This window comes from Carettochelys insculpta, chromosome 1 (assembly GCF_033958435.1).
Source record: "Carettochelys insculpta isolate YL-2023 chromosome 1, ASM3395843v1, whole genome shotgun sequence".
Taxonomy (NCBI): domain Eukaryota; kingdom Metazoa; phylum Chordata; order Testudines; family Carettochelyidae; genus Carettochelys; species Carettochelys insculpta.
Window position 1 is genome coordinate 351,877,332 of NC_134137.1, and position 27,348 is coordinate 351,904,679.

The window sequence follows — 27,348 nt, forward strand, 5'->3', positions numbered from 1 at the left end:
TCACACAAACAAAGCTTAGCAGTACAAAGAAGTTTAGTCTAAAGATGTTTTACCCCAACTTCTATTCCCATTTGAGTTGGATACTTACATAGTGCAGAGTAATCTCCAGGGATTTTTTTGTATCAAGTTCTCCCATTGCATTTAATTTCTTGCCAATGGCAGGCGTTTGTTAGAACAGTGCTGGATGTTGGTCAGTGTGTGCCAACTGCACCCAGTCAATTGTTCCTTAGATGTGGTTCTTAGCACCCTTATTTTACTTCTCTAAAGTAAAGAGCAAATACCTTAACAGGATGTGCAAAGTTGAGTTTTATTTAGGAGATAAGGAGACCCAGACTTTGAAAACGATTAGTAAGTAGTAGAGCCAGTCAATTTCCTAATATTTCTGTTTTGAGAAAAACCCAGAAAAAAGTGTAAAATTCACTGCAGTGTTCAAAGAGTTGCAGAATCCTTTTAAAAAAAAAAAAGTGGGGGTATGGTGGGGGGAAAACCATGAGATTTTTTTCAAAAGCTTCCCCTTGTTTTGACCAGTTCTCTAAGTAGAGAGTAGGCAGGCTGCAGAAGGGACATCTAGAAAGCTTGCAATAGTCTCAGGAAACACCCCAAACCATTTTCCAAAAGGCAGAGGTGGATAATGTGTCCTGGATCCACCACATGGTAAGGCTCCCTCCTCCCTCTCATATGTCCCAGATCTTCCTTCCCCACTTTCACCACTTGCACTTCATCTTCACTTCCTTCAGGGAGTCCTTGCTATCACCTCTATGTAAACCCACATGGATTCTGACTCTCCCACCAACTCATGGGTGCAATCAGCAAGCTCAGAACAAAGACAAGCTCAAAAAGGACCCTGGCCTCACTCCACACCTGCTGAAGACACGTAAGAAGAGCCAGAAAAGCATTAATTTCAGGGTTTTGCTACTGTTTACAGTTTTCCAAAACTACGAGTAGCCAAATGCTTATACTTCCATTATTCAACATACATAAGAGATCACTACTGAGATCAACAGCTACCAGATACAGCTATGTATTTCATTATACAAACACAAAGTTGAGCAATTCTAGTGCAACTATTTTTTAAAAGCACCAACTAAGCACACTCCCTCCCATTCGGGTTTAAGAGCAATGACTGCATCTGACACCAAGACCTATGAAACTTAGGCTTTGAGGATCAGGATGAAATAAATCAGAGACAAGCACCTGAAGTCAACAAGGAAAACAAGTTGCTATAGTTGGGCAATTCCCCTCAAGCAAAATCTCTGTGCTAACTGCAACAATCCACAGTGACAGACTCATCCATCTGTGCACTTCATTCATTCTCAGCAATGATCTATTTCTCCACCCATAAAAAGCTTGGCTGGGTTCAGGCATGTGCATTACAGGGATCTCCAGAAATTTTCCCATCATTTCTCCAAAAGTGCAGCTCTTGCCCAGTTCTGACGATACAGTTTTAAGAACATCAGAAAGCAGTCTACACGTACGTCCATGAAGCTGAGCTTACAGAAACAGCTGATGAATTTCAGAAAATCCTCAATGCACATGAGTTAGGGGAACCACAATAAGGAGTGCATGGTGTTAGCCACAGAAAGGAACTGAAGAGTTTAAGAAAGGAAACTAACTCTTCTATTTCAAGCTTTCTATACAGCCACCTATAAAAATTTTAATCCCCCAGCCATAGCAGAAGCATTGACCCATGAAAAGCTGGAACCCTCAAAGTATGAGCCATTCCTGTTGGAAGAAAACAGATACTAAGCAGCAGAGCAGAGAACAGACAAAACTGAAAAGCAGGAGACAAGGGAAGGTGGGAAGGAAGCACCTTACAATCTGCTGGGAAACTGATGTGACAACACTGCACCAATATCTTTGGAAAGAGCCGAGAGATACCTAATCCCACCTTTGTTCAGGCTGCCGTTGTCCTCAGTGCTAATGCTGATTAGCATTCCACAAATTCATGTTTCAAAAATATTTCAGGATAATTTTAACAGTCTAAATGATGGAAATGCATTAGAAATGAGAAGACTGAAACAATTACCTGGCAAACACATTCATTTTCCTCCACTGAATTTTCATTTCTCCATAAACACTTGATTGTTTTGCAAGAAGAAATTTACAGATATGTTTTCAATATGAAAACACGACACATGGAGATAAAGGGGACTGACAATGCCACACTGGTTTTCTACAAGTAAAAGTCAATTCACTGGCAGTAAATAGCCTCATTCAAGATACCCCGACTTTATTAAAGTAACCAAAAAGATTTGGTTTCTGCATTTCAGAAAAAATTGTTAACTGTGAAACCTTTCCCTAAGAATGCCACATCTTTCTTCAGAAGGCACAGTGGCATTTTTAAGTGCCAGCACTTCACTGGACTATCAGTATTTCAAAAGAGAACATACTGGGTACAGAGGACATTATTAGCCAGGAGTTTTGACCAGTGTTCCTCATTATGCTGTGCAGCAGTGAAATGTTTGGGTTTTTTTAATGGTCTCTTTCAAGCTTGTTTTCTGAAACACCCATGATGCACAAACGAGTTACTAAGTGTATTAATATACAGTGACTGGGTAATTCCACTTGCTCCAAAACCTGTGTTTAAATATTTGCTGTTTAAACAAAAGACATTCACTTAATTCAGAAATACCCTAACACCCAGTCTTCTACAAAAGCCAACAGTCCATTTTCAGAAATGTGCTATATGTGTACAAACGATTATGCTTGGACTTTAGAAGTTGATAGCTTTGCCAAAAGACGCTGCTAGGTTTGCCTCCCTGAAGGCTTCTGACACCGTCTGGAGGAAACAAAAACAAAAAGGTAAAAGTCATTAGAACAGAATAAGGGGACAAGTATTTAACTCCTATGCAGCTGTGTATGCTACACACCAAACTCAGGAAAAAGTTAGAGAATGATAAATTACTTCAAGCCAACTTACTGGGTGAGCATGGCAAACTCTGGCTACATCTTCACATGATGCTCCATATTCCATTGCAAGAGCAGCTTCATTAATCATCTCCCCAGCACCCTGTAAGTAACACACATAGTTAGTGCAAGGTGTACAACTGCAAAGACATGTAAACTATGACTAAGCTTTTCTAACATACTAGTTGGCCATGAAACAGTCAGCTTGACTGAAAGCTTCGTCTTTTGCTAAAAAACTAATCACATTCAGCAGTGTTAAGTATTAGTATTTCGTGAATTTAGTCAACACCTCTACCCACACCTGTCACACGTGCAATAAAGTTGTAAAAGAAAAAAGGATAAAAAAATACAAAAACAGTTGCACTGTTCTACACACATTGTCCACATCTGACAGCTACAATTCATACCAGAGCAAATAATGAAAGAACGCAAACATACATACGCCAAAAACTCTCTCCATATTGATGGCAATGGTGAACAATACCCCAATTGTATAAAAATTGCCAGTAAGACAAAATAAATGTCGTTCTGACCCACGCTGTTCTTGGTTACTTGTTTGAGATGCTAGCTCAGTTTCCATTGCATAAATCAACACTTGACATTGTTCTGTACCAACCCCTCTTGGGGACCCAAGTAAAAGACCTGATTAACCCAGAAAGGAGTGGCATCCAGCCTGCCTTGGCCACAAAACGTTGGAGGTTCAATTCAGAGTTAATAAAGTATGTAAAATAAATACTAAATGTAGTGACTTCAAGGAGATTCAAAGCTTGCCCTGATTTTTTTTGTTTTTTTTGTTCTGAGCTCAGTGGTTTGAGCATTGGCCTTGTAAACCCCAGGGTTGTGAGTCCAATTCTTGAGGCGGCCATTTAGGATCTGGGGCAAACAGATTTTAAAAAAAAAAAAAAAAAAAAAAAAAAAGTCAGGGATGGTACTTGGTCCTGCCAAGAGGGCAGGGGACTGGACTAGATGACCTCAAGGTCCCTTCCAGTTCTGTGAGATATTTATGTCTCCATAACACTTCTCCTCCTCCAAACCTGATAACTAGAAAATTAACATTTTTCAAATGTACAAAAACATACAATTTTAATTAATAAAGTCTCATCCCTGGAGCTGAGAAACTGAGCAGGAAGTTCCTACCCTTTACAATACTCACTGCGCCTAGAATGTGAGCTCCCAACAACCTGTCCGTTGATTTTTGACTAAGTATCTTCACCAAGCCATCTGTGTCAGCATTAGTCTTAGCTCTGCTGTTAGCAGCAAATGGAAACTTTCCAATTTTGTATTCTGTCCCCTACAAATATAAGCACAAGTCACTGAATTTACAGCACGTACTGCAGAAGCAAATAAAGTATAGCGGACTAGTGAATGTTTATATTTAAGGAGTGTGTGGAGGTTTTATTGTGCAAGAAGGTGCCTACACTGATATACTCCACAAAAATTATATTTGTACACATTCATAAATTCAGACACACTCAGTTTTTCACTCAAAATGGTAGTTTAGATGGCCTATTTGACTATTGTAAGCCCTTGGTTAGCTCCCACCTAATTATTACATTGCACTATTTGCATTTCTCTCCATTCATAAAACTCACAAATGTTTAACACCTATTACCAGTATTAGATAAAACATGAATCAAGAACAGCAGTTCATAAGTATGATTTATAGAAGAGTAACTGCTCTAAGTTCACATCCAAAGTAAGATAAAGACATTCAGCAACATTTAAAGTACCCCTCAAGAGATGAGCTCACAGTTCTTGAACTGTTGCTTCACATTTGGAAAAAATCATTAAAGAGAAACCAAAACTTTTGATGTAAATTGTTAGAACGCATGATGATTTCAAACAAAGTCTCTTCTTCCAGCAGAAGGAGTATTTTATTATTTTAAATTTCTCAAAAAACAAACCAACTAACAAGCCACCCCACAATTTCCAAACAATCTGGCATTCCTAGCTAGGCAATACACTTGCTACATTTACAGGCCTGAACAAAGCCAATCCTGCATGGGAAAATGTGCACTCGGAGAGCAACAGGGAGATCGCAAGAGGCCGTATTTTGGCATGGCACTAACTATTATCACTGGTGCCCTTTCACAGTACCAGCTGTAGTCCCACTTACAGCAGAAGCAGTGGCTTTTCAAGACAATAGCTCCTATGTTGATGGCACTATGCTCTCATCCCCACTAATACAACATGCATTGGCAGACTGTTCCCCTAACACATGCTTTTTAGGCATCCCATGACTGAAGGTACAGACTCAATAGGTTACGCACTATATGCTTGAACCACAGTGTGCAGTTGCATCTTACACACCTGATGAATGCACTGCTGAATAGCGACATCTCCCCAAACATCTGTGATAAAACTAAGCCACTAAAAGTGGCCTATTCAGACTAAAAGCTTATTGTAAGCTGTGAGAGTTTTCCCCCAGGTTTTGAACTGCACCTGCTTTACAACAGGGAGAGACGAAAATCATCAATTAACGACTATTCGATAACACACTACTGCTGAGTGAACTTTCAGAATGCTTCAACCCTGTCTGATGCTGAGATGCCAGCCTTTTTAAAAAGCACTTTTTGGAACACAAATCTGTGGTGATTCAACCACAACCCATACATGCATTTAGCTTAACATACCCAAGAACTTAAACTAAGATGGCACAAAGAGAAACCACATGGTACCTCCTCTTTTAATTGTTCCTCCGTTTTGCCAACCCAGGCAACTTCAGGGTGCGTGTAAATCACTGAGGGCACACAGTTGTAGTCAATGTGAACTGCGCCACCAGCTATCCCTTCAACACAGAGAATGCCTTCATCCTCAGCTTTATGAGCCAGCATCGGCCCTGCAACTACATCACCTATAGCATAGATGCTAAGAGACAAACGCAAAAAAAACAAAACAAAAAAAAATATCAAACACACTTCTGCTTAAAAAGTACATCTGGAGAATTTTAGATATAATACTACACACTAGTTTAAATATGTCTGCAAACAAAGTAAAAAAATATATTAAAATAATAACCCAGCGTGTATTGCTTCTATACTCATATAGCTAGAGTAGCCCTCTAATTTAAGATGAAGGGCCACTTTCGATAGATTACCACTGGTTCTGTTTTTTCATATAGTTTTACAAACTTTACTATAATTTCTAAAATGCTTATTTTTTATGTCTGAGCTGATTTAACCCCCACCAAAAACTAGAGGCCACATTCTGCACACTTCTTTCTGCCTCTTCTTGCTGTTGAAATGCCAAACATACAAGCAATTTATTTAGAGAGGTAAATTTGGATTTTCATTTCCTTAAAAAAGTTTAACTATATTCAGCTACTATTAAAAATCCACCCGCCCCACCACTGTTTTTAAAGAGGGCCTCATAACAATCCTATTATCTTTGCCGGGAACATATCAAGTAAAATGTGACTAACTGAAAGCTCCTGAAAACTGTTTTAGACATCTTGCTTACTTTGGAATTTTCGTTTGGAATCTGGTATTGATTGGGATTCTACCCTTGTTATCAAGTTCAATTCCAAGATCTTCCAGACCAAGGTTCTGAGTAAAAGGACGTCGACCAATGCAAACAAGTAATACATCACAGGTGATCACTTCTGTCTTCCCACCAGCAGCTGCTTCAATACTGCAGAAAGGATAGAAAAAAAATATCTGTTAACAGATATCACATACAAGAAAACATGAAAATGTTAAATATAATTGAGACATGGTAATTTTGATTAATAAGTCAATCTAGGAACCACCATTAAGGGGAACAGGCACTAAAAGATCTCAGTAAAATGCAAAACTATTTCAAACTTTTATATGCTTAACAATATCAAAACTACTTGCAGTTGAAGTTCATTTCATACTACAAAAGCATACATTATAAGTTTAATAAAATCTACCCCCACTTACTTGAATATTTTATCCTCTATCCTTTGTTTTTATACTACAAATACTAAAAAGACTAGCCATAGCATTTGTACCTCTGAAGTTAGACAGCATTGGGGAAATGCTGGAAATCACTCTATTGAGAGGTGATTGTGTTGATAGGCCACAGTTGCAGATGGCAGGGATCTCAAGGTCTTTTCAGAGTTAATCTGTTTCAGAAATCTATAAAAGCATTGCTACTACATTATTATTCAGTTATACTATTTTATTTAGACCTTTACGTTGCTCCCATCACCACAATATCCAACTGCTTCTGTGGTAACCATGCACAGTAGGCCATTTCCTTTCATGTGGTCAATGCTACTTCCTCTGAGTGAAGGACAAGGTTATGCTGTTTTATTTCTATATTTTGTTATTGACCAGTGTGCAAAGTATAATTTGTGTAGGCAATGTAACTGCCATTTGTCCTGCTCATTAATAAACTACTTTGGTTTTTTTGTTTTGTTTTTGTTTTTGTTTTTGTTTTTTTTAAAAAAAAAAGACTGGTTACTCCTTATGTTCCTTCCCACACTTGAATTCATTAACTTCACTAAGACAGCAACATCTTTACTCTGGCAATTCCTCAGACAAAGGTCAATGGGAATCTTGCTGCACAGGAACCATAAGGTCTGGGACGTAAGTGCCTAATTTAAACTTCCAAATTGCAGGGTATTCAGTAAAGGCTGAAATGGCATCCATCATTCACCTCTCCTGGCATTAGGTAAAATACTGGAGTTCCAAAAAAAAGCTATACAAGTTTTATCCCTATGTGCACTGCAACAATGGAATAAGTTAGGAGTACAGTTTCAGCCTTAGTTTTGAATTTAATTAATGGCTGGACTCAAGTCCTTTTGTCATTGTTTGTAGTTTTAGTCATATAGTAAATTATATCCCAAATCAAAAGCTGCATTTTTAGTTAGATTTCTGGGAGGAGGGTATCTCATTCCTGTATTTCATGTGTTAAGCACTTACGAAACATCAATTTTTCCATCTGGCCTCTTGGTGGCACCAGTAACCTTGGTATTTAGTTTAAATTTGAGTCCTTGTTTCTGAAGGATGCGCTGAAAGTTTTTAGAGATCTCCATATCAATACCCATTCCACCAACATGGCCCAAGAACTCAACAGCTGTCACATCTGCACCAAGACGCTGCCAAACTGAACCCTGCAGTCAATACAATAAACCATTATTTTGTTTTTTGAAAAAAAAATTTTTTTTGAAAGAGAAACTGTAATCCTCCATAGCTTAATATTTATTGCTTAAGTTGTAGGTTCTTCAGAATAGGGACAATGCAAAGCATAACCAGGCCTTCATCAAGCCACAATAATGGTGATAAACATACTATGTTCACATACATACATACATGTATCCAGAGTTATTAGAATGTTTATTTGTATTACAGTTACAGGGGCTGACACTGTGCTAGGTGTTGTACAAATCTGTACTTAGTCTAGGTGATAAGATGCAAATGAAACAAAGAGGCAAAAACTGGGGAACAGGAATGGTGAAGGAAAAACACTATAAATTTTGTAAGTAGATACCTATTAAAATAATTATTAGATCTTAGGTATAAAAATGTTCAGGGTGTAGATATCTGATAAATACTGCAGTTTTTCCCATTCAAATCCAGGTAAAAAAACTGATGAGTAGCTTTTGTGCCTGGGATGGCATGGTCTGGTGTGACCAAACGTTCAAGATAATTTTGTAAGACTAATCAATATATTTTTACGATATTAGATCTATGTGAGACTGGGCAGGATACAGGAGGGGAAAAGATGAGATAGACCAATAAGTGCTGAATGGTCTCTTTCAGTCCCAAAACATTACTCCACCAATTATTAGCTATGATATATATAACATCCTATCAAAAAAAGTGTCCCTGATACTAAATGCAGCACATGTGTATATACTTATAAATGTGCTAAGTTTACAGCCCGTCAGCTCAAAGCTCTCTCAATGTAGACAGCAGGCTGAGCAGGGAAACTACAAAGCCAACTTCCCCATGGCATTGAACTGGGAAGGCTTTAGAGGCAAGAATATACTTCACCCTTTATGCTCACCCAATCCCTCAACTCTTCTGAGACTGCCACACATTCACAGTAGCTTTAAATGGAATGGACACTTGCCCCCTGGGAACTCAGCTACAACCAAGCTTTTCAGATAGCCTACCAGTCATTCATCAACTATTGCTCACTACAAACGTGAGGTGATCAGCCAGTGACTTGGCATTCTCCCTCATTTAAAATCCCCTCAGTTACATCATGCCCTACTAAATACTAGCACAATATACAAATTAAAATGTGTAGTTCCAGACCCATCTCTGCCAACTTGTTACTTCCTGTTCCTTTAACCACTGAAAGCAGAGTTGCATAAATAAGCTTCTTACCAATTCCACACCAATGACTCCTGCACCAATGACAACCATCTTTTCCGGCACTTGTTTCAGGGATAACGCACCAGTTGATGACACAATAGTGTCTTCATCAATCTAATAACGAACAAAGAAAAGCTTTTTTTTCCCTCCCCAAGAAAGAAGTTGACACTAATAATTCTGTATACGTCATAAAAAATTCAGTCTAAATAGCTCTCAGAAATAACAAATAAGTTTCAGAAAACTTAATTCAATAAATGACAACCAGTAATAATATAAGAATGAAAAACAAGTTCATTGAAAGGTTAGTATTTAAATCATACCGTAATTCCAGGGAAGGGAGCAACGTCTGAACCGGTAGCTATGAGGATATTCTTTGCATTGATAACCTGAGCGCTGCCATCCTCTTTGGATGCTGTGACTTGGTTTTTGCCAGTTATTTTTCCAAATCCAGGCACATGTATGACCTTTACAAATGAAAATAAATACAAACTTTCACAATTTAAATTAATGCATAAATATTTTACAACCAAAATAACTTAGAATATTAATACATCTGTAGAGAAGCATGGATTTGCCGTTGATTTATCACTTCATTACAGATGACACTAAGTTGTGGAGGAAAGGTAGTTCAGCTGGACGGCAGGAAGAGGGGCCAAAGTGACCAACAAATTGGAAGAATGGGCCAAAAGAATTCTGATGAGGTTCAACAAGAAGAAAACGTGAAGTCCTATTCTTAGGATGGAAGAATCCCATGCACTGCTACAGGTGGCAGACCCAATAGGCCAAGTGGCAGTTCTGCAGGAAAGGACCTGGGAATTACAGTAGATGAGAAGCCGGATATGAGTCAGTGTGTTCTTGCTGCCAGAAAAAGCTAACAGCATATCAGACTGCCAGCAGATCAAGGGACGTGACTATTCCCCTCTATTTGGCAGGGGTGACAGCACCTCTGGAGTGCTCCATTCAGTTTTGGATTCCCCACTGCAGAAACAATGTGGACAAACCAGAGAGGGTCCAGCCGATGGAAACGAAAATGCTTGAGGACTGTGGCATGTGATTTTGAGGCTAGGCTGTGGGAACTGGGCTTACTTAGGCTAAGTGTACACTTAAAGTCAATTGCAGATACACAATTCCAGCCACAGTTGATTTCAGCTATGCAATTGCCATCTGCAATTGACTTAACTGACCTCCCTTATTTCTCAAGAGATTGAGTACATGAGTTGACTGTTGACTCCCATAGTTAGATTTTGTGCCTCACCAGGTTCATCTTCCAGGCTGCGAAGACATAGCCCTAGGCCGCGTCTACATTGCCCCTCCCTTTCAGAAGGGCCATGTAAATACAGCAGATTGAAAATGCAAATGGAGGTGCTGATGTGAACATTCAGTACCTCACCTGCATAATGATGACACTCGCCACACCAAAAGTGCTACTTTCGAAATGCAAACTAGCAGTGTAGACAAAGATCCTTCTAAAAGCAGCCCTGCTTTTGAAAGTACCCTTCTTCCTAATTTTTTTCCAGGAGAAATGGTGCTTTCGAAACTGGGGCTTCCTTTAGAAGGATCTCTGTCTACACCACTAGTTTGCATTTCAAAAGCAGCACTTCTGATGCAGCGAATGGCTGTCATTACGCAAATGAAGTGCTGAATATTCACATCAGCAGCGCCTCATGTAGCAGCCTTCAAATCCTTGAAGTGGGGTTCCAAAAAGGATGAAGCCAGACTGTTCTCAATGATGGCAAATGACAGAACAATGGTCTCAAGACGCAGTGGGGCACGTCTAATCTGGATCTTAGAAAGTACTATTTCACTGAAGCATTGGAATAGGTTTGCTTAGGGAGGTGGCACAATCTCCATCCTTAGAGGTTTTTAAGGCCAGGCTTGACAAAACCTCAGACTGAAATGGTTTAGTTGGGGTTGGTTCTGCTCTGAGCTGGGGGTTTGGACTGGATGACCTCCTGCGGTCTCTGCCAACTCTAATCTTCTGATTACAAACTGAAAAATAATGTGATACCCTTCTTTTAAGAAAAGGAAAAAATAATTCTAAATATAAAAGTAGTGAACTGCAGATAAATAAGCCTTCCCCAAAGTGAAATGGTCAAATTCCATAATTCATTAGCCATTGTAATTGATTTCTCAGGAGAAAAGTAGATTTGATAGAAAAGGGGAAATTTTATTCCACCCCCCCACTCCCAAAGCAACAGACTCAGCCCAAACCAACCTTGTTCTGTTTAAATAAATGGGCAATTCCACCTGTTAAGGACTTCACTGCTCCGCTCTTCTGTTCCATCATCTTCTCTAAATTCAACCGGATTCCTGTAACTATAAGTTTTAACATTTTTATTTTTCCCTTGTATTTCATAGTCTTTATGCCTCTCAACTTAAAGGCTATCTGAAAACAAACTAACTGTGTGTCACACTAAGATGTGCTGAATGACCTCACTAAATGGGTTAAAGACACTTTTAGCCATCACAGTACCAGAAACAGTTATATTTTTCAAATATGGCTGGAGACCTGTTACATTTTGTTGCAGCAGAAATAAATAAATAAAATGAAACATTCTAAGCTGCAACTATACAAAAAGCTGATTTCAAGCAACAGAAACAAGTCTCTAACATTCCAGTTAATTTTGTAAGCCTGCTAGGTCTTCCTATGTATTCAAACAGTTAACGTGGTCAAAGACTGGCACATTTAAAAGGTATTTTGTAAACATGTATAGTTTCACATACCACCAACTTGTACCACATACTCACTTTCAATTCCTCTACTAGCAAAATCCTTTCCATGGGCCAAGTGATAGAGATGCGAGTTGTTCAGCAAAGCCTATCACACAGAAAACCAGAATTCATTTAGTATGGAATCAGAGCATATTTAAAAAAAAACAAACCACACACCACATTTGATCAGCTGAGATCACTGTTCCTTCCCAACATTAACAGAAAATATTTTAACAGTGGTTTTCAAAGAACACTTTCACAATTATCCCCCTGAAAAAAAATTACTCAAAATTTAAAAAGACACACCAGGCCACAATATCATTTTATGTAGTATATTCTATTATACTAAACATGGTATATTACACAAGCCATTTTCCAAAATTCTTTGGCATTAAATACAGTTACAATTCAAGACGGGGGACAACAAACGTAAGAGAAGCCAAATTCAAGCCTGACTTAATTCTGCTGAATGTAACAGTTAAAGCAAGCATAAATTTGGCCCAGTAGATTTTCACTTGAGAATTATAATGATATGGAGTTTCAAGAGGGACAGAATTAGCATGTCCCAGAGACAAAGAGCTGCAGAGGAAAATTGTCTTGTTCCCTGTCCTACCATATAATTTCATATATGAGGGAACATGAGGATATATGAAAATTGGAGAAAGAGAATCAGGAAACAGAAAATTTAAAAACCAAGTTATAACACACCTCCTGATTTAGTAGAACCTCAAAGTTACAAAAAACTAGGGAATGAAGGTTGTTCATAACTCTAAAATGCTCATCTCTCTGAACAAAACGTTACAGTTATGTTTTCAAAAGTTTACCACAGAACATTGACTTAATGCAGCTTTGAAACTAATGTGCAGAAGAAATTCTGCTTTTGTTTTTTTAAGTGCAGGTTGAACCTCTCTGGCATGGCACCCGTAGGACTTGACCAGTGGCAGACAAGATAATTTGCCAAACTACAGGAGGTCAATATTGTCTAGCAGCATTACAACACTTCCACTGCTTACTGGACTCTTAGAAGACATTTCGGGATAAATTACCGCTAAATAACAGCACAGAACATTCAGAGCCAGGAATGGTGGCTGTAAACAAACTTTATGGGACTGCAAGGGAAACTTGGCTGCAACCATCCTAAGCGGTCATCCAGCTAACTAAAATAATGCCAGATTATGGATGTGGCCAAATGAGAGTGTTCCGGATTAGACAGGTTCAACCTATAGCTTACCTTTACAAACAGCCCTGTACTGTATTTTTTTTTCTTTTTCTTTTAAATCTCTGCTGCTGTCTGACTGCAAACTTCTGGTTCCAAATGAGATGTGTAGTTCATTTGTCAGTTCATAAGTCTGCTACTCATAAATCTGAGGTTCTACTTTTACAAGGACAGCTCTGAACTCTACTCTGAAGTGGAGAGCCAGAGTTGATGCATGAGGATGACATGTTTGTGTTTGAGTGTACCTGAAACAGGGCAAAGAAGCAAATATCTGCAGAATGCCACAGTCTAGAAAACTGGGACTATAGGAAACTGCTAATGCTCCTCAAAAATTCAAAATTTATATTTATGATCCTAATACAATGTATAATTGAGTAAATATACAGTTTGTCAGGCTGGGATAATCAAGTTTGTTTTTGTGAACCAGATACTTGTGAAGAGCATCTACGTGCAAAACTAGCAATGCGACCCAAGTGTTTTTATAAATTTATGACTATTTAGAATTTACACTCAGATGCATCACTATTATACAAGTCTTTAGCAATACAATGTTAGATAAGCCATAAACAACAAATAATACACTTTCTTCCTATGACTGGATTTTGGAAAAGGATTTAATAATTTACTATTGCCTTAATGACTACAGACCATTTCTCACATATTAGAACATAAGAACACCCATCCTGGGTCAAACCAAAGGTCCATCTAGCCCAGTATCCTGTTTTCCCCAACAGTGGCCCATGCCAGGAGCCCCAGAGGGAATGAACAGAACTGATAATCAAGTGATCCATCTCCAGTAGCTCATCCCCAGAACTGCCAGAGGCTAGAGACACCACCCCTGCCTACCTGGAATATAGCCATTGATGGACATAGCGTCCGTGAACTTACGTAGTTCTTTTTGAACCTTGCTAAAGTCTTGAGTTTCACAACATTTTCTGGCAGAGAATTCCACATGTTGACTGTGTGTTGTGTGAAGAACCATTACCTCTATTTTAAATCCGTGGCCTATTAATTTGCTGACCCCTAGTTTCTTTTGTTATGGGAAGGGGTAAACAACTTTTTATTAACTTCTCCCACACCAGTCACAATTCTATAAACCTCTATCATATCCCCCGTTTACTGTCTCTTTTCCAAGCTGAAAAGTCCCAGGCTTATTAATCTTCTGTGTATGGCAACACTAGTAAATAAAGTCAAGTTTATTAAAGTCGACCGCATGCCACTAGATTTTATAAATCCAAAGTTGAGTGTCCACACCTGCTCAAAAAGTCAATGTAGTGTGTCCCTGCTATATTGCCTAAGTGCAACTGTTGGAGCACTGCATTGTGGGCACTTATCCCACAGTTCCTGTAGCCCTGTTGCATTTGGGATATTGCAGACCATTTCCCTTTTCTCTTGGGCTGTGTCTACCTGGGCACAAATCTTCGAAACAGCCATGCTAATGGCCATTTCAAAGATTACTAATGAGGCACTAAACTGAATATTCAGCACCTCATTAGTATTAGGACGCTTCAGGCCGTGGCGCTTTGAAAGTGCGACTTTCGAAAGCGTGTGCCTCGGCACGGCTACAGGGGGGGGTCCTTTTTGAAAGGACCCGCACCTTTCGAAATCCAGGACAAGGGGATTTCGAAAGGTGCGGGTCCTTTCATAAAGGACCCCCGTGTAACCACACTGAGCCACGTGCTTTCGAAGCACCACGGCCAGAAGTGTCCTAATACTAATGAGGTGCTGAATATTCAATTCAGCACCTCATTAGTAATCTTTGAAATATGGCTATTTCAAAGATTTGTGCCCGTGTAGACTCAGCCTTGTTGTTCAAAAAACTATGGGTGACATGTAAGTTTAGCCATAAGGCTAGCACTTTCCAGTAAAGACATATAGGAGTTAAAGCTCTCTAATAAGATCCTAAAGTTAATTTCACAATATTATTCGCTCCTAAACTTGATTTGCAATAGAGCCCTGGAAACTTTTTCAGTACACTGTATAGAGTTAAGCTTTTATCTTTATTAGAGACTGTTAGGATGAATCCTCAGTTGACTTAGGAAAAAAGGTGTACCAGTATTTATATTAGAATTCTTTTTCTACTGAACTTTAAATGTACTGAGCCCTTTTTAAATACCCTTCAACGTACCTGCTTGCTCAGAAGCAGAGTATCACAAAGCAGTGCAAACTTTTGTTTAGATCAGGGTCAGCAAACTTTCTGAGGCAGAGTGCTGAAATCTGACCTTTCGGCCTCCATGTACGGTCCGAGTGCCAGTGATGCTTTCTAAAGTCACTAAGGCTACGTCTACACTAGCCCAAAACTTCGAAATGGCCATTTCGAAGTTTACTAATGAAGCGCTGAAATACATATTTAGTGCCTCATTAGCACGTGGGCGGCCGTGGCACTTCGAAATTGATGCAGCTCGCCGCCGCACGGCTCGTCCAGACAGGGCTCCTTTTCGAAAGGACCCCGCCTACTTCGATGTCCCCTTATTCCCATCTGCTCATAGGAATAAGGGGACTTCGAAGTAGGCAGGGTCCTTTCGAAAAGGAGCCCCGTCTGGACGAGCCGCGTCAATTTCAAAGTGCCGCGGCTGCCCGCATGCTAATGAGGCGCTGACTATGTATTTCAGCACTTCATTAGTAAACTTTGAACTGGCCATTTGCATGGCCATTTCGAAGTTTTGGGCTAGTGTAGACATAGCCTAACAGTCCTACTTACAACAGCTTCAATAATACATAAAAATGCAAAGCTTTACCATTTAGGAGGTTGGTGGTAGCATTAGCTGGTCTTCTGTTAATCCACAAGCTTTGAGCAAGCTCCCAGCTGCACAGGGGAGGAGGGGCAGGGCTGAGCTCCCACCTCGCATGCTGATGAAAATCGGCTCATGTACCACTTTTGGCACCTGTGCCAGGGGGTGCTGATCCCAGGGGTTTAGATATTAATGGATCTCTCTGAATGCATTACCATGGAGATTTAATAAAAACTTTGGCTTGAAACCGTGAGAGACAGTATATTGTTATGTCTGTTATCCACTTACATGCTAAGAGTAGTTTGTAATGAAAAATAATGCATGTGTGTTTGTTGCTGTCACTCTGGCAGCTTGGACTATTTTCTATCCAGCATTTACACAGGGAAGTGACAAATCACCTCAGGAGAAGGCCTAGAAGCTGGACAGAAATCCCACTTCAGAACCCTTACCCCATTTCTGTAAGTGGAAGAGCCAGATGGCTACCACAGAACTAATCACATAGCTATACCTCTCAAGAGACAGATAAAATATATCTTACATTATGTATTGCTCCCACAGCCTGTCATCCTGAAGGATCCTCAAGTGCTTTACAAACAAAGAGGCAAATTCTACACAAGGATCGCTTCATTCACCTCTGAAACAACAGTTATGTCAGCTGCACAGAGCTACATTTCTGCTCTACAGCTTAAAATCAGGGTTATGGCACTCAGCTGAAACTCAATATTTTACTTAGATTCCACTTAATTACCCAGAGTGGAAATTTGGGTGAAACACCACAGCTGACACCAAGACTGAACAGGGGATATTTAATCACTCCATTTGCTAAGGACCTTGGATTTAAATTCCACCAAAACTAAAACAAACCCAGAGATGCTGATCCCAACCAAGCAGGCTTCTAAACAATGGTTCAGATGGGAGGCCAATATTTTTTTTCTTTTTGTAAGAACATAAAAGTCAGAATGAGAGAACAGAAAGTTAACATGACAAAGTATGGCTTCACAAAACTTTCTTTTCCAAAAAAAAAAAAAAGGAAAAAAACTAATTTTTGTAAATCCATACAAAATATTTATAGATACATTACAACAGACACAGGGCACCATCAGCTGCAGTATCCCAACAGCAGATCTGAAATAGGATTTTTCCTTTCTGGAAACATCTCCAGGTGACCATTATCCGAGCCACCATCAACCTCAAAATAGACACTAAATGACTATGAACTGTAAATGGCTCAGCCATATAGAAATGCAGGAAAAGCATTACTGTATTTGTATTAATGCTGCAAGTCCTTTCAGAAGTTGCTAGAGGTTAAAACAATTGATTGTGTGTGTTAATTTTAGTGTTTCTAGTAAAGAGTCTTGATTGAGTTTAGCTGGTTAACACCATAATCTTGTCAGCTCATTGGTGGTGTGAAATAAACTGGTTTCTTTCACCTTGTGTTTGCTAACCTTTTTCCATTCCAGTCAATGAAATTATGACAACTTACACCATCAGAGGCTCTTTCCCTGATCAATCTACACTACAGTGCTATTCAAATACAGAGTGAAAACATGATACAAACTAGAGAGAAATGCACACTTGCCTTGGAAGGAATGCAACCAACATTCAAACAGGTTCCACCCAACGTGTCATTTTTCTCCACACAAACAGTCTGCAGCAGAAGAGAAGAAAATCCTATTATGGGCAGACTGCGTTCTTATTTCTTAAAGGAACATCTGAAAATCACAATGAACATCAATAACAAAGCAAAATGACCTCATAATTCTGCTTCTACTGAGCTGGGTTAGCTGGAGGCTGATTTGAACTCCTCTAGCCCTTCACTTGCTCTTTTTTAAACTAACACGTCTGAACAATGAAGGCAGGATAACCCACTGTCACCATTTATACTTGTAAAAAATGTAACTACTGCCCTCCTACTTCAAATGTTTCAATTAGTTCTTTCAACTGAGCAGGAGTTGAAAGTCTCAGAAAGATTATTGTCTTGAATTAGGTTGACATAGGATCAAAATACCTCTGAATAATGAACAACAAGGTGAATTAAGGAAGGACAGGTAAAAAGAGAACCTCAGACAGTGATGGGAATGGATTGGTGAGTGAATCTTCTCCCTCTCGAGTTAATTTTTTCTTTGATAAAAGTACTACCCCCTTGTGAGATTCCCACTATAACCATAAGAACTTCTTGGCATATCTCAAAAGAAAAACGAATATAAAGTTGCTCCAAGCAACAACAACAAGGCCAATGCCAGCTGTTTAAGCAGGGTGGAAAAAAGGATGGATGGCTAGTGGAGATCTCTCTTCAAAATCCAGCCTCAGACAACATATAAATCCCCAGGAAGTCGGTCAAGAACAAAATCCTGCGCAAAAATGGGCTAACAAAAAAAAATAAAAAGACGACATCTGGAAAGAAAACAAATTTTTTCTTGGACACAAGAAAGACTGGCCTCTCCTCCATTTGAAGCAAGATCTGGAGTGCACAGACATCAACACATTTTAGAACTGTAAGTTTAAATCTGTCTGGAGGAGAATACCTGGGTGAAATGCTTCAAACATTTCCTTAAATTGCTCATTTTGTGTTAAAGTAAATGAGATACTCTTCTCATAAAAACCACTAAAAGCTGAAAGTTTAATGATAGAGCACATGAGTTTTCCCGTGTTGCAGGAACCCTTGCTGAATTATTTGGATTAGTGTTATATTACCAGCCTTACTCAACACAAGTTCTCTCTTACCTTAAAGCCAAGTTGAGCTGCTTTAATAGCAGCAACATATCCTCCAGGCCCAGAACCAATAACTGTGATGTCAGCATCAGCTAAAAGAAACAAGAAATAACTTTAAAACTTTTTCAACTTACTTTTCATGCTGTAATTTAGCAGTATTTTAGATTTACTATAGGAGTATCAAGCCTACAACCTTCTGGAATAGTGTGTGGAACTATCTACAAATGGCAAGAACATATAGCTAGTTTTTGAAAGTGAAAGAGATGTTCAGTGCATTTAGATGGGTAAAATTTAACTGCTGAAAGGAACTTCTTGAATGAAAAAAATGGAATGTTTCCTGGGTATTATTTGTTCTGTAAATAAAAAGAATGACTGTTGCAAATTTGAGACCAAAAGCACTATAAATTGAGGTAAAGGAATGCAAAGAAAGATGATCCAGGGAACTACAGACTGGTCAGCCTCACCTTAGTCCACAGAAAAATCATGGGGAGCAAGTTCTCAAGAAATTAATTTTGAATTACTTGGAAGAGAGGAAGGTGATCAGGAAAAGACAACATGGTGGATTCACCGGGGTAAGTCATGTCTGACCAACCTGACTGCCTTCTATGATGCGATAACTGGCTCTGTGGGTATGGGAAAAGCAGGGAATGCAATATCAAAGACTTTGCTTAAGTCTAGGTATATGGCATCATGCTATTCTTGCTGGCAAGTTAAACTAGTATGGCCTGGATGAATGGACTATAACATGGACAGAAAAATGGCTAGATCATTGGGCTCAACAAGAAGCGATCAATGGCTCAATATGTAGTTGGCAGCCAGCATCACGCAGAGTGCCCTGGGATTGGTCCTGAGGCTGGTTTTGTTCAGCACCACCATTAAAGATTTGTATGATAGGTTAGTAGGCACCAACCTTACTAACACATCGTTAGTAAGTTCACGGATGACACTAAGTTGGAGGGAGAGGTAGATATGCTGAAGAGTAAGGACACAGTCCACAGTGACCTAAACAAATTGGAGGACTGCGACAAATCGGATGAGACTCAACAAGCACAACTGCAGAGTCCTACACTTAGGATGTAAGAATCCCATGCCCTGCTATAAGCTGGGGACCAGCTGGCTAAGCAGCAGTTGTGTAGAAAAGGACCTGTTGATAACAGTGGAAGAGAAGATGAATATGAATCAACAGTGTGCTCTTGTTCCCAAGAAGGCTAACAGTATATTGGGCTGCATTAGTACAGCTTTGCCAGCAGACTGAGAGACGTGATTATTCCCCTCTGTTTGGGACTGGTAAGACCACATCCAGAATACTGCATCCAGTGTTGGGCTCCCTATTAGACAAAGGATGTGGACAAACTGGAGAGACCACAGAGGACAACAAAAATTATTAGAGGGCTGTGGCACAAGACTTAGAGGTTGAGGCAACAGGTCTTATGTAGTCTACGGAAGAGAAAAATGAAGGTGGATTTAATAGAAGCCTTCAATTATCTGAAGGGTGTTCCAGAGAGGATGGAGCCAGGTTATTCTCAATGGTAGCAGATGACAGAACAATACAATAGCCTCAAATTGCAGTGAGGGAGTTCAACACTGGATATTAGAAAAATTAGGAGGGCAGTGAAACACTGGAATGGGTTGCCTAAGCAGATAGTGGAATCTCCATCTTTAGAGGTTTCCAAGGCCAGGTTTAACAAAAGGCTTGACAAAGCCCAAGCTGAAATGATTTAGTTGGGGTTAGTCCTACTTTGAACAGGGGGCTGGACTAGATGACCTCCTGAGGTCTCATCCAATTCTAATCTTCTACGATAATAGACTGTCACATCGTTACATCATTCTGAGAGAGAACAGGGTTAAAAAAATAAAATATAGGGAGATACACCTCTCATAGAGCTGGAAGGAACCTCAGGAGGTCATTGAGTCCAGTCCCCTACCCTCTTAGCAGGACCAAGCACCATCCCTTTTCTTCCCCCCCACCTTCTCCTATTTGCCCCCAATTCCTAAATGGCCCCCTCAGGGACTGACCTCACAACCCTGTGTTTAGCAGGCCAATCCTCAAACCACTGACTTATCCCTCCCGCACAACTTGAAACATAACCATCTCCTGAAAGCTATTCTATAGCAATCAAATCATACCTATATCAGCATAGCTTCTCCGTGATACTGCACAAACCCCCTGTAGGCCCTTATGGATACCACTAAAATGGCTTCTCTGTAAAGGGAAAGAACAAAAGTTTAAGTTTCCACATAAACAAAATAACTGCATAAAAATTAGCAAATTCTCACAATCTGTTTCATTAGCAAATCCAATTACATTACATAGATTAAAAAATAGATAGCAACAGTGAATTGTGGAAAGTGCACTGCTGTGCGATGCAAGAAACCCACCTCTGCCACTAAGCTGCTATGCTTCCTGCAGCAGATCATTTCATCTTTCTGTATTTCGGTTTTCTTCCCAACCTTTATTTCATCCACTTAGATTGTAAGATCTTCAGGGCGGGAACTCTCTCTTACCACATTCATGCAGAACACCTAACACCACAGAGCCAAAACCTGCTCCCCAGTACAAAGCAGTCACTAACTGCTAGGATTAAGAACGGCACTTATTATGCTATAATTGTTAACTATAGGACATCTTGCAACTTCTTCTGAGCATCTGGTACTGATCACTTTTGGAGAAGACATCCAGAGTAGAAGGACAACTGGTATTGTAATGTCTATAGAAAACTAAACCCATATAAACACATTTTCCATATGTGGCTTAGGGATGCGAAAGGTTAACTGGTTAGGGCTGGAGCAGCTCCGTACCTGCTGTGGGCAGGGGGCTGCTCCAGTCCCTGTCCATGACAAGCCCCGGCCCATCACAGGTTGGGGTTGCCCCAGCTGCTCCAGCCCAATTGTGGTGGGAGGCAGCAGACCCATTCCACCGCAGCCATGAGAGCTGCTCCCTCTCCACTCGCTCCCCATTTAATCGGTTAACTGGTTAAACATCACACTTAACTGGTTAAAAAATGAAGTGGGATTTTACATCCCTAATGCGGCTAGCAAAGTGCTGCCATAAGGGCAGGGGACTGGTCTAGATGCCCTTGTGAAGTTCCTTCCAGCCCTATAACTCTAATACCTTTGATCGCTCTACTAATATGCTGTACGCCATTTTTCATCTTCCTCCCTCATATTGTGAGCGTCTCAGGAGCCATGTCTACACGTGCCAGCTACTTCAAAGTAGCCGCGCCAACTTCGAAATAGTGCCCGCCACGTCTACACGTGGCGAGCGCTATTTCGAAGTTGAAATCAACATAAGGCGGCAAGATGTAGAAGTCGCTATCCCCAACAGGAGATGGGAATAGCGCCCTACTTCAACGTTCAACGTCGAAGTAGGGCACGTGTAGACAATCCGCATCCCGCATCATTGAAATAGCGGGGTCCGCCATGGCGGCCATCAGCTGAGGGGTTGAGAGACGCTCTCTCCAGCCCATGCGGGGCTCTATGGTCACCGTGTGCAGCAGCCCTTAGCCCAGGGCTTCTGGCTGCTGCAGCTGGGGATCCATGCTGCATGCACAGGGTCTGCAACCAGTTGCCAGCTCTGTGGATCTTGTGCTGTTTAGTGCAAGTGTGTCTGGGAGGGGCCCTTTAAGGGAGCGGCTTGCTGTTGAGTCCACCCTGTGACCCTGTCTGCAGTTGTTCCTGGCACCCTTATTTCGATGTGGGCTGCTTTGGTGTGTAGACGCTCCCCTGCAGCGCCTACTTTGATGTAGTGCTGCCCAACGTCGACGGCACCAGCCCTGGAGGAAGTGTAGACGTTATTCATCGAAATAGCTTATTTCGATGTCGCTACATTGAAATAAGCTATTTCGACGTAGCGTGCACGTGTAGACGTAGCTAGACGTGGGATTAGCCCTCTTTTCTTTTAGGAAACCACCTACTACACAGTAAGCACTATCAGACACTAAATAATGGCAGCACAGTTTTCTTTGACAGAACTCACAAGTAATTCAACAACAGATCATCAGTGTTTCACTTTAGTTACCTCCCAAATGAGAGATGAGTAGAGAATAGTCTTTTTACCCCTTATCCACAGTTCAGCTACTTGACAGGATGAACATTTAATATTATTTCACTCACAGTATCTATAAATATGGGAAGACAAGACAGGCTTTGGTTTAAACTTAGGGATAATTATGAACAGAATTTTCAGGAAAAGGAACATACAAAATACCATTTGATCTCCCGTTTTAAGATAAAGTAGACACTCCTGGGTAATTAAACCAATAAGCCCATAAAATAGCCCTAAAGTTATCATGGGGCTGGCTGACAGAGAAGGAAGAGGCTCAACCACCAGGCTATCTCAGGGTAGCGAAACCAGGGCTCACAAGCCACACGCAGGTGCAGCTTGCAAAGATGCTGCTGCTTACTCCCTTGCTCTCCACTATCAAACTTGGGTGGGAAACCTCTGTCTTGCAGTGGGGTGCTGGGGGAGGAGCTTCTGCTCTGCAGGACTTCACCCATGGAGTATACCTACTGTGGCTCGGGGCTTTAGCATGAACTTCTCAAGATTGTCACATGCGGCTTGGAGGGTCAGCAAGTTTGGCCACCACCTGGGGTCTATGAATGAAAACCCTATGCTCAGCACAGGGCATTCAAGTTGGGTGTAAAGCCAGTAGACTAGAAACACAGACATATTCATAAAACAGGGCACTTGGGAAGAAGAGCCATCTAGGACAGAAACAGCAGGCACTGAAATCTGCACATCTCAGGGCACTGGAAAGTGGGGCATAAAAAATATAGATATCAAGAACCCATCTTGTCCAACTCAGTGCACCAGGGTTGTGGGGAGGGAAAGCCACAATGTGACATGCTTCAGGGTTACACAAGGTTGCAAGGCAGCTCACCACCAAATCTGCCCATAGTGTAAATCATCCTGGTCTATGCCTGCCCATACCTCATCTCCCTGAAACCAACAGCCTCTGGGCCCCAAGCATAGATGTTCAAGCCTACACAGTCCTCACCCTTTCTGTGAAGGTGAGTAGTAAGCATACACCAACACCTCTGCATGCTTCTCTGCTTGCTTCTCCTCCCGCCATGCTCCCAGAAGTATCCACCCACCAACGGACACTCAATTACCACCAGATTAGCTGTCCACAAGCTTGACTGGTACAACTCAGGATCCAGTTCTTTATAATATTACAGCACTGAAATATAGCTATAGTGAAAACAATCAAATTTACTAACCAAGACTAAAATTTTAGTCATACAAAGAAAGCGTAACAATGTAAACTCGATTAGTAACACACACAAAACAAAAGCATGCAATGTGCAGCGGCCGCCAAAAAAGCAAACAGGCTGCTAAGAATCATTAAAAAGGGATAGACAATAAGATGGAGAGTATCTTATTGCCCTTATATAAAACCATGGTACTTGTTGAATACTGCATATAGATGTGGTCTCATCTCAAAAAAGATATATTGGCATTAGAAAAGCTTTTAAAAAGGGCAACTACTATGATTACGGGCTTGGAAGGGGTCCCATATGAAGAGAGATTAAAGAGACTAGGACTCTTCAGCTTAAAAAAAGAGGAGGCTAAAGGGGGATATAATATAGATGAAATTATGAGTGGTGTGGAGAAAGGGAACAAGAAAAGAATATTTACTTGTGCCCATAATATTAGAACTAGAGGACACCCAATGAAATTAATGGGTAGCAGGTCTAAAACAAATAAAAGGAAGTTCTTCACTCAGCACACAGACAACCTGTGGAACTCCTTGCCAGAGGAGGCTATGAAGGCTACGACTACAACAAGGTTTAAAAAGGAGCTAGATAAATTCATGGAGGTTAGGTCCATGAACGGTGTCCTTAGCCTCTCTTTGTCAGAAGCTGGAGATGGATGGCAGGAGAAAGATCACTTGATTGTTACCTGTTCAGTCCACTTCCTCTGGGGCACCTGATATTGGCCACTGTCGGCAGACAGGACACTGGGCTTGATAGACATTTTGTCTGACCCAGTATGGCCATTCTTATGTTAAAACATAATCCAAGGTCTACACTTTTTAAGGATTATCTTTGCTCTTTAATAAGTAGATCTGCTCCCAAGAACCAAGACCTTGATAAAGCTGCTGGTTTTCTGGCAAAACCAGGATCCAAGTTTTCATGAATATTCCCACACCCTTCAAGTGGTTTCCTCCATGAATGAACATTAAAATGGTTTCTTTGTTCTCATTGGCTGCGTCCGCACTACAAAAATAACTTTGAAGTTGCTTATTTTGAAGTTGTGTGTGTACACACACCCTACTTTGAAATTTAACTTCAAAGTAGGGCACTGCTCCATTCCCAGGAATGGAGTAAGGACTTTGAAGTTGGCCTCCCTACTTTGAAGTAAGGGAAAATGTGTGTAGACTCTCTGCTGGCTACTTCTAAGTAGAGCCTAACTTTGAAATTAACTTCAAAGTTTGTTCCTAGTGTAGACGCACCCTGTGTGTCCCACAACTTGTTGCTTCAACCCCAAACTCTAAATTACCCACCCCATACCCATTGTTTTTCTTCTCATGTGCTGACCAAGTTATCTTCATACCCTTAAGCTAACTTGAAAAGCAAATGTAACCTGCTCTGTGTTTGTTTTACTATGTTTAATCCAACCTACGTCTGGTATGTATTTCAGCAGATATGACTATACAACTAGCAACCAGTTTTTCACCTCTATAGGGAAATAATACTTTGACATCAACCATGAGGATGTATTTTCAGGAGACGATTTTTAAAATATGTTCCAAAAAATTCACAATAGCATTAAGGGCCAACATGATTCTGGCTTTCATTTAGTATTACATAGAACATTCTTTGTAAAATATTATCGTGGCAATGTGTTTGATGTAGTGAGATCAGGCCTACACCGTGCATTAAAGTTGATTGTAGATGTGCAATTCTAGCTACAGCAATTGCACAGCTAGAACAGACATATCTACAATTTATTTACCTGGACATCCTCCCAGAGGAAGGTCCACTGAACCTCTCTTACTCCTTGCAATACTGAGGAGTACAGGGATTGACCCACCCCAGATAGGGATGCATGAAATCAAACTACCAGCTGTGCAAAATCAAACCCCAGAAGATCAACCCTGACTGGATAACCACTGTCAGCCTGGAGAACCACTGCAGTTTCACAACAGTGAACCTTCTGCCCATTTGCACCTGAGGGGCTCTTAGCGTCATACAAAAGCACCAAGCACCCAGGTGGCCAGCCCAGGGTTAGACGGGACAGTGGGACCAAGCTTCCAGACGCTTTTTACCCAGCTCAGAGTCATAGGAACAAGGATGGCTGGGGACCAGGCACCAAGACACCCACTGCCCAGCTCACAGTTATGGGGACAGGAGACCAGGCACGGAGACGTCCTTTGACGAGCGCAAGATCACGAGACATGGGGTGACAGAGAACAGGCACAGAACCCCAGCTGCCCGGCACTGAGTCATGGGGATAAGGGGTGGAAGGGGACGGTCACTGAGCTTCCCGCTGCCCGGCTCAGGATATGGGGGGTGGGGAGATCAGGCACCGAGCCCCCGCGCTGCCCGGCTCAGGATAAGGGGCCCCCCACCGAGCCACCCAGGGCTCGGTGTAGGGTGTGGGGGCAGGACTTACGCGGGCACCGGTACGCGCGCCGCACACAGCCCACCCCAGGCCCCGCACTGGCCGCATTCCGCTCCCCCCAGGTGGCCGACAAGAGGCGGACGCAAGGGCCTCCGCACCCCTGCCCAAGGCGGGGAGGTCGGTGCCTGTCTGCCTGCCCCGGCCCCGGCCGTGTCTGTAGCCCACCCCCAAAGGTCCCGGCGCCGCTACCTGGGCGAGCGCGCAACAGACGCGGCTCCAGCTCTGCATTTTGCGGCCGCTTCACGCTAACCCCGTCCGCGGACCTCAGGCCTGGCAGCCGCGCCTCCAAGGTCTCCGCGGACTCGCGCAGGCGCACAGAGCCCAGCGAGCAGCCGACGACGCAGTAACTGAGTGGCGTAGCCTGCGTCCTGCGCGAGGACACAACACTGCCACCCGGCGGAGGCGGTCTGCCTGCGCAGCTCGTTGGCAGGGTCTGCCGCGGTGGGCGTGGCTATGTAGATCTACCTCTTAAAGCTACAGAGCTCACAAACCAGCTGCTTCCCCGGCCTCCCAGTGCATTGTGACGGCCCAGGCGCCGATCTATCCCGATTTTATTGGGCCAACGCCTCAAACATGCCCTGAGGAGGGGCCCTCTCTCTTCAAACTGTGCTTGAGTTATCTGGTTTGCTCTGGTTGGTATCACATAATCTGAAGTTCCTGGTAAGATTTACAAGTGGTTGGGGCTGGTAAAAATGGTCTCCAAAAAGTTTACAGATATGAATTGCTGTCACCAGACCATAACAATCCCATTCCCAGCACAATTATTTCAGGACGTTAGTGCAGTAATTAGCCATTTTAATCTGAGTGTTTTCAGTTCTATTGGTCTTAAATCCGACTTTAAGAGAGGCTCTTTATGCAGTGTTTTCCAGCTGCTGCCCTTTCTTTCACCAACAATAAAATTAGAGTTGGCTGATAAATTTCACTGGCATAGCACTTGCAGCTGCTTTTGGTAAACTGTGGTTTTTAGTGCTGATGCAAAGTGTCAGACTAATAGTCAGGAACAATTAAACAGTCTGGATAATGAAAAGACAAGGAAACCCCAGCAGAGGCACTGCAGGCTTCTTCATCCGTCTTACTAATAGCAGAGAGGCAGCTGAACTAGTCTGTATCTTCAAAAACAAGAAGTCCTGGGGCACCTGATAGACTAACAGA

At 41.5% G+C, this 27,348-nt stretch overlaps 1 protein-coding gene across 1 annotated transcript; it reads right to left on the reverse strand.

Annotated features, from left to right (window-relative positions):
* Positions 1–288: 288 nt before the first annotated feature.
* Positions 289–26,530, reverse strand: DLD (dihydrolipoamide dehydrogenase). Its single transcript, XM_075016363.1, has 14 exons — positions 26,386–26,530; positions 20,697–20,772; positions 18,582–18,661; positions 17,437–17,505; positions 11,946–12,015; positions 11,413–11,513; positions 9,518–9,661; positions 9,210–9,311; positions 7,797–7,987; positions 6,367–6,537; positions 5,586–5,775; positions 4,061–4,198; positions 2,921–3,010; positions 289–2,779 (listed from the first exon to the last, which is right to left on the reverse strand). The coding sequence occupies exons 1-14, from the start codon at positions 26,422–26,424 to the stop codon at positions 2,714–2,716; spliced, it is 1,527 nt and encodes a 508-aa protein (XP_074872464.1). The 5' UTR covers positions 26,425–26,530; the 3' UTR covers positions 289–2,713.
* Between the last annotated feature and the right edge of the window lie 818 nt (positions 26,531–27,348).